Source organism: Nicotiana sylvestris, chromosome 4 (assembly GCF_000393655.2).
Source record: "Nicotiana sylvestris chromosome 4, ASM39365v2, whole genome shotgun sequence".
Taxonomy (NCBI): Eukaryota; Viridiplantae; Streptophyta; class Magnoliopsida; order Solanales; family Solanaceae; genus Nicotiana; species Nicotiana sylvestris.
The window spans coordinates 179,414,984-179,423,886 of NC_091060.1; the positions used below are offsets into that span (position 1 = coordinate 179,414,984).

At 35.4% G+C, this 8,903-nt stretch overlaps 1 protein-coding gene across 1 annotated transcript; it reads right to left on the minus strand.

Annotated features, from left to right (window-relative positions):
- Nucleotides 1-449: 449 nt before the first annotated feature.
- LOC104229376 (stemmadenine O-acetyltransferase-like) lies at nucleotides 450-1,787 on the minus strand. Its single transcript, XM_009782015.1, has one exon. The coding sequence runs from the start codon at nucleotides 1,785-1,787 to the stop codon at nucleotides 450-452; it is 1,338 nt and encodes a 445-aa protein (XP_009780317.1).
- Between the last annotated feature and the right edge of the window lie 7,116 nt (nucleotides 1,788-8,903).

The following is an 8,903-nucleotide window of genomic DNA, read 5'->3' on the forward strand; positions in this document are numbered from 1 at the left end:
ATACTATAAATCTCATCCTTTAATCGGATTAAGACCAGTAAAGTTCATATAAGCTAAGTCAAAAGTACGTGGCAGGCCTAAAACAAACAAATTAAGTTAATTTCTTCGTTTTCATACATACAGTTCTAATAATCATGAGTTTCGACCAAAATATTGAAAAGAACACAAGTTAAAAAATGTAAGCACGAAAAATAAAGTAATTATTGATGATTGGGAAGGTTCATTCACACGAGTTAAAATAGTCTTGACATAAATTTCAAGACTGCAAATAAATATTTACATGTTTAGGGCCAAGGACTTCATATTTTTTTTTTGGTTTCCCACATGATGTTCGATATTCACATTGGAGCTCGACTATATATGAATTCGCGTCGCATAGGACTCTATTCCAAAGAAGCGCTCCCTGCCAAGGATTTTTCCATACTCAGTACTCGAACCGAAACCTCTGATTAAGGAAAAATAGTAAGAGGGCTAGGGTCTATAGAAGCAAAAACCAAGAGCTCTTGATTACCTACTATCATGTTCATTTCTTCCTCATCTAATGTCACCCATGCTTCAATTCCATCAACACACTTAGTTTCCATAAGTATAATAAGATTCATGAAAAATAAACACCTTGAACTTATACTGCTAATCCATATTGGTTTTCCAAATCCAAAATCAATATCATAGAATCCAAACTTACACCAACTAGTAAAACCATAGTGATCTGCACCTTTTGAGCAAACTTCTCCAATTTCCTTAAGAGATTTTCTCATCAAATTAAACCCTTCATCACTTCTCAGCCTTTTGATATAGCGATCATCGATCGTCGATATAGATTTTCGTACTTGATTCACCAAATCAGGCAACTCCATTTCATGTTTTGCTGTATTCTTTGCACTTGATAGCCAAAGAAGATTTCCAAGAATGTTTTCAGGCAAAGATGGTGCTGCTCTTTTTCTCAAGTTCACAATGTGTGTGAGAATCGAATTCGAATGCCTCTTATTAGAACAATTTTTCTGTTTGGATGCAGCTATTGAACATTTCCATATGAAAGATGAGACAACCTCAACTTTAGTAGGATGTTTTATATGTGAGCTAGTTGACATAGTTTTAAGGTTGTTTATAGCAGATGCATTAAAAACAAATCTTCTTGTAACAAAATTACCTTTCTTGAACATTGAACTCCACATGGTCATAGATGTATCTCTTAACCACAAATCCTCAGCTGGAAAAAAGTAATTAGCCATTAAATTAGGATATTGTACTTCATTTGAACTACAGGCCAATCCAGCCCAATATTTGAGAAATGTACTTAACCCTACTCCATCAAGAATCTTATGTGCTATACATAAACCAATTGCAATTCCACCACATTTGAAAACATTTATTTGAATGTTAGTTACATAATCCCCTGCAGCTAATACCTTAAAAGGAGGTTGACAAGGAAGAAATTGACTAATCGATTCGAGGTTTGGTTCGTTTAGAAACTCGATTAGATGGCAATTAACATTGGTTGTAACATAATTAACTCCTTGATCGTTGCAATCGATGGAGAGTTCATCTTTAAACCTTCCTGCAAGTGGATAAAAGCGATACAAAGTATCAACTAGTGATTTCTTTAACAATGCTGATTTTTCGTGGACTTTAATATCGCCAAGATTTGGATAGAAGAGTAAAATAGGTGCATAGGGAGCTGGAATGAGTTGATCCAAGAGACAAAGATTAAAGTTTTTGAGGTGATTTGGTGTTGGAGATGAAGGTTGGATCATTTCTGTGGAAATGAGTTTAACTTTTATATTCATCGTCTTTGGCTTATGAGAGTTGAGTGTGTTTTGATGTAGGAAGAAAGATGAATAATGCAAAAAGCTTATAAAGATAGTTGTTGAGTGACATAACAGATGCCTAGCATCTTTTAACTTTGTCATGTACATAAATGCTAGAAGAAGGAATCATTCTAGAAATCTTAGTAATCTCTAGTTCTAGTTCCATTAATTAATTGTATACTTGGATAACAATAACTTGCCTATGATAACAATTATTGTTAGTGATATGTGCGGGTCGAAAATGAGTAATGCAAAAAACGGATAAATTATCCGACCCGACCTATATTTAATACGGATAAAAAATAGGTTAATCGGCCGGATAATATGGATATCCATATCTTCTTGAATATGAACGTTTTTTGGGAGAATTCCCATTCTGCTAAACTTGAGGAATCTCATTTGAGACTTTACCAATGTAAAAGTTAAACTCATTAGTCTTCAAAAGGGACGTTTCTTTTGAAGAATAAATGAAAATTTTACCTTGTCAATTTTTGGCAATGTCATTTTTCTCTAAACCAATTATCCAATCATTCCCGTGACTTTATGGGCTATCTATTGGTTATTCATTTTCTATGTGGATAATATGGTTTTTATCCATATTTAACCCGTTTTTAAAAAATTCATTATCCAACCTATTTTTAATGAAAAATATGGGTGGATAAGTGTTTTCTTTTAACCATTTTATCACCGCTAGTTAGAGAATACTAGTTCCTCATTGATTGTGTAAGAGATTTCAAAGAAGTTAATATAGTGTCATGCGCTACCCCATTCATTGCTTATGGTTTTGAATTAAATACTCATCTAAATTCACAATTATCACATAAAAATTGAAAAGCACTATATGTTTAATGCTGATGTCTATGTAGATTAATGCAATTTGTATGCCTAGACTGATGTTGCAGGCTAAAGGATCCTTTCAAGAGTACTATAAGTTAAACATTTCTCTTGTATCGCTTTTTGACATTGAATATATCGTTTAATTAGTTAGTTAGCTGATTAATTTAACAAAAAAAATAAAATCTTACTGTATTATCACAAATCAAAATGTTCAGAAAATAACCAATATGATATATTATCGCTGCACCACCAAGAATTGTGGTGAGATAGATAAGATCTCTCAATTTTTAAATCAAAGGTCTTGAATTCGACCAGGAAATGAAACAATGTTAGTAGGAAGCACTTCTACTTTTTAATGACTAATGTATTTTAGGAGGCGTGAATCCGGATTAGCCCTTCCCAAAAAAAAAAAAAAAAAAAAAAGGAAAAAAAGAAAAAGAAGAAGACAAATTGCCGCTGCACCATTAGCAAGCTACTGCAACTTACTCTTTGATGTCTTTCACAAATAACAAAAAGAATTAAATATTAAAAAGAAAAAGTTAGAAATGGATGTAAAAACAAGGTTAGAAATGGACGAGTCCTACTATACTTTGTTACACATGTTAACTTTATAATTTTATTAAAAATAATATAATTAACACTGATAAGTTTGAAGCTAAAGTTTAGGCACTTCAACCATTTTTCAAGTGGCATCTCTCTGTTAAAATTCTCTTTATTCAGCTAAAAAAGTCCATTGAAGGCCATCTTTCCTTTCTCATTCTCTTCAATAATTTTTTGTTGAATGTTTAATTTAACACATTATAAATTACAGTATATAATATATGATTTAATTAAATATATGTTTACTTTGTAAACAAAATAAAATCTTGCATATAATTATGAGAGTTAGTTTTGTCATTTTAGTATTTTTAATTCATGTAGTACTACCACCCAGCATTCTTAATTCACGTTCTATCCCGCACAAAATAATACATTAATTTTTGCATAATATACATTATTTATGAGGAAAACAAATAAGCAACCAAACATTAGTACTATAAATTAATGAACTTTTTTTTGTGGAGATTAAATCTTCTCAAATCCCAACCAAACAGCCGCTTAGTGTTAATTAGATAGAACAGCAATCTTAGTGATATTGTGGAACGTGGCAAAGTAGGCCCTCGACATAAAAAAAGATGAACAATACACTATTTAAATAACAAAGAGAGCTAGAATCTGGATCACTTGAAGGCTAGATTACTACCAGATAAAGCCTAAGAAAAAAACTGCTCAACTAATAACATGTGAAGTTTTGTATATACCACTAAAGCTAGCTTTTGAGGTAACATATATTTATGCTTTTATACAAAGGAAGAGAGAAGAGGACTGCGGGAAGGGTTAATCAATCATAGTAAAGGATGTAGCAAGCCATGTATGGTAATAGGTGACTTTAATGCAGTGTTGAATGCAGATGACAGAATAGGTGGAAAGGAAGTGACATGGGCTGAAGTGGTGGATTTTCACAACTGTGTAATGGAGTGTGGATTAATGGAATTGCCAGCACAAGGGAATAGGTATACCTAGAGTGATAAACATGAGGAGCATATGATATTCTCAAAAATTGATTAGATTTTTATCAATGATCAATGGCTTACTACTATGCCAGAGTGTACTGTCAGGTTCCTGGCTGAAGGAATCAGTGATCATTGTCCAGCTAAGGTGACCTTTGTAGAAGAGAGGCAAAGAATCAGAAGGTCTTTTCAATTTTGCAATATTTGGGCAAAGCATCCACAATTCATGAGGACGGTTAAAGAAGGCTGGCAATTAATCTGGAAGAGTGCAAAATGTTTAAGGTTGTTAAAACGCTGAAGCTGCTAAAGAAGGGACTAAAAACATTAAATGCACAGGCTTTTAATAACATATTGACAGAAACAAATGAAGACAGGGCTAATCTAAAGAAGGCTCAAGAGCAGTTGCAGAGAAGACCCTTAAATGTGGAGTATCAACAAGCTGAAGCTAAAGCATATCAGAAGTTTAGGAATTCATCCTACTTAGCTGAAGTATATTTACAACAAAGGAGCAAAGTAATATGGATAAGATTGGTAGATGATAATACCAAGTATTTTCATTGAGTAATCAAACACAGGAAACTGAAGCAGGCAGTTACTCAGATAAAAGACAGCTCTGGAAATTGGCTAACAGATCCAGATAGAATTGCAGATACTTTTGTTGAGTATTATGAGAACTTACTAGGGAGGACAACAAGTGAGAGAGTGATGACTTTCAGGAGTATAATCAGAAATGGAAGCAGATTATCAGAAACACTTCAAGATGAACTAATACAACCTTTCTCGAGAAGGGAAGTAAAGCAAGCTATGTTCCAAATAGACATCAATAAGAGTCCTGGTCCATATGGATTTGGGAGTGGTTTTTATAAAGCAGCTTGGCCAATAGTGGGAGGAGATATTACTGAAACAATATTGGAGTTCTTTCAGAATGGAAGATTGCTTAGACAGATAAACACTATTAACATTGCTTTGATACCTAAAGTGGAGGTTCCTTAGAATGCAAGCCAATATAGACCTATTTCATGTTGCAATGTGTTATATAAATATATATCAAAGATGATATATTCTAGATTAAAGCCAGCAATCAGCTATATAGTAGCAGAAAACCAATCAGCATTTGTACAAGGAAGGTCTATGATGCATAGTGTGCTAATATGCCATGATCTACAGAGACATTATAATAGGAGGACTACTCCTAGATGCCTAATGAAGATTGATCTAAGAAATGTTTATGACATGGTGAGCTGGGAGTTTCTAGAGGAAGCATTAAGAGGATATGGCTTTCCTGACAAATTTATACAGTGGATTATGATATGTGTTTCTATTGCAAAGTTCACAGTCAAAGTTAATGGAGAAGGGCATGGATATTTTGCTGGTAAGAGAGGACTGAGGCAAGGTGACCCTATGTCACCATTGCTATTTGTCTTAGTCATGGAGTATTTGTTCAGAACATTGAGTATAATCAGCAGGTTATCAGACTTTAGATTCCATCCTATGTGCAAAGAGATCAAGATGACTCATCTTATTTTTGCTAATGATCTGATGATATTTTGCAAAGGCAATACTAGTTTTGTGAATAGAGTGATGGAAGCCCTTGATCACTTCAGTAAAGTTTCAGGATTGATTGCCAACATTGAGAAGTCAAATATCTTTGTATCTGGGGTTGAAGATGAAATCAAAGCACAGCTGCTGAGTAGAACAAAATTCACTGAATGAGTGTTCCCTATCAAATATTTGGGACTGCCTCTATTACCTAGGAGATAGAATAAGATGGACTGCCAAATGCTGATTGGAAAGATCATACACAGAATTAATATCACATATTCTAAACAATTGCCATATGCATGAAGGCTTCAAGTAGTAAATGCTATCCTATTTTCTATCCATAGGGGGGATGTTTTTATCCTCCCTTAAAAAGTGGTGAAAGGAGTAGACATGTTACGCAGAGAGTACTTGTGGGGCAAAAAAGAGGAGATGAGTAAGGTTGCCTTGGTTGCATGGGATAAAGTATGTTGTCCTAAAAGCATGGGAGGTCTAAACATCAAGGGATGTAGGGAATGGAATATAGCTTCAGTTGGGAAACTTGTATGGCAGTTAATATTGATCAAGGAGTCTTTTTGGGTAAGGTGGGTTCATGGGGTTTATATGAAGTCAAATCAAGATATATGGACACATTGACCACCTTCAGATAACAGCTGGTACTGGAGGAAGCTAAACTCAGTAAAAGAAGGGATAAAGGAGTGGTACTCACAGGGCAAATACATTCTAAATCCTACAGGGAAGTACTCTATTAATAATAGCTATCTTGCAATAATTGGTAGACAACAGAAGCTGGAAGTTGGAGATTTAGTATGGACAGTAATAGCTCAACCTAAACACAGATTCATAGGTTGGCTAGCAACACTTGGGAAATTGCTGACAAAAGATAGGATGATTGGGATACAAATACAGGTTGAAAATGTTCATTTTATTTTGTGTAATGAGGATGCATTGGAATCTCAGGATCATTTGTTTGCTAAATGTGGATGGATAATAGCAGTAAGACAAGAGTTGAACATATGGACAGGGCATGAAGTACAGTATATGATCGAGGCCAACCCTGTACTACTATGAAGTAGTAAGAGAGGTCGAAACAGCTTTTACCCGAGAAGGTCGGGATCGATTTCCACAGGGAGCTAGATATTGGAGTTGAGTTTCTATCTAAATGGGAGTTGTGTAATTGTTCTTAATTTCATTTCTAAACATTGTTTGTTTTGGTTTTACTTCTAATTTTATATTACTACGATGCTAAATTAAGCTAAGTAAAGCTAAGATTGAACTATTGAGAGTTGATCAAAAAGATAAAAGGCACTAGGATAGTGACTTTCTCCTAGGTGGTTAATTGACGGATTCTTGAGTCTAAGGCTAGATTGTCACATTTGGGGATTATGATATAACCATTGCATGATTCTACTCACTCTATACCTCTCAGTAGTTCGAGTGATTTTGCCCGAATTGACTTTCTCAAGACTAATTGGGTATGCAAATTTGTACAAGCAATTGTGGTTCAAGTTGGGTATTATTATCTCTAGGTTTAACCTTTTAATTGGGGCTATTAATCTCTTGAATACGCCCAAATTCCTTGTTGGACTAATTTCATGGACTTAGGCTCTCTTTCTCAAGAAGAGCCAAAGTCTACTAGACATAAACTAGTGTTTGCAACCACTAATTCAACATTAAAACCCTAAATTAGTCCAAATATCAAACACCCACAAACAATCAAGCATCAAAACACAAAACCCATCAATTACCCATACTAGGGTTGAGCCACAACCCTAGTTAATGGGTCTAGCTACTCATAATCATAGAAGAAAACAAAGAAATAGATGAAGAAAAGCCCATAATAATTAATTACTGAATAAAATTCAAAGATTCAATGTTGAAACTAAGCTAAAATGACTCAAAATGGTAAAAGAGAAGAAGTCACGAGCGCAGCTCTACGTCAAAAACTATCTAATGACCTAAAAATGGGAAAAGAAATTATTTATACTAGGCAAAAAATTTTGGACAAAAATACCCATGCGGGGCTAGTGCGGACCGCACAAAATCGAGTGCGGCCGCACTAGGGCTCTTGGCTTGACTAATTTGCTCTCTGAAGTTGGCCACCGCAGACCGCACAAAATGCACCGGGCCGCGGTGGCTTCTATTGTGATCCGCACAAAATGGACCGCGGACTGCATTGACCAGGTTCCCCAAAATGCCACATCTCTGAACTTTGGCTTTGCGGACACACGAAATTGAGTGCGGCCGCAGTGGAATCAATGCAGACCGCACAAAGTCTTTTGCGGCCACATTGCCTGGCTAACTGAGAAGCATACTCTCTGATCTTCATCTTTGCGGGCCGGACAAAATGGTGTGTGGCCGCATTGGTCCTGTTTGACTAAGCTTGGTCTTGGTACTTGTGCAAGTTTCACTCCTTTTTGAGCTGGTTTTTGACACCTTATCACCTTATTGATCAAACCTGCAATCAAGTACAACTCGTGAGCCTTTGGGACTATTTTGTACACATTTCTAATCAAAACTTAAGCAAGAAAGAGTGTAAAATGCATCATAATCCCTAGTTATCAACTCCCTCAAACTTAAGCTTTTACTTGTCCTCAAGCAAACAAAATAAGACCCACCCTTTAAGAGTCAATCCAAGAAAATACGGACCTAAAGTGACCTCATCTAGCATCAATTAGAACTAACAATTTCCCTCAATTCAAATGAATCATTAACAACATTCACTCTTTTAAATGCCATAGATTTAGTGCGACACGAGAGCATCAAGAGTTGACTCAACACATCAAAGAAACTCTTTCTATTACTTTGGTCATTGTGGAACTCAAACTCACATATCCTCAACTCTCCCTAAGCAAATCTCACCTTTAGGATAGTGGCACTCAGAATGAGGTTAATGGACTACACTCATCTCTCTCAAAGAAAAGTCATAAGTCCGGCTCTTAGTACCATATGCTTTCCCCTTATGTAAGTTACCACTAATGAAAGTTTCATTCAACTCAAGATCATATAGGGCTTTTGTGGAGACATAGTGAAGGTTTTTGGTTCAGGGTAGGAAATGTTTGGTCTAAGTAGGTTCCAGCTTTCCTTTGGCACTTCTTTCGCTTTATTTTGGCGCACATTCAATTGCCTTTTTAAGGCATTCCACTTCTTTCTAAGGGGTTAGAGAGAC

What these genes read in the sequence shown, in the direction of transcription:
- LOC104229376 (XM_009782015.1), bottom strand. Translation starts at nt 1,787, where the DNA reads ATGAATATAAAAGTTAAACTCATTTCCACAGAAATGATCCAACCTTCA.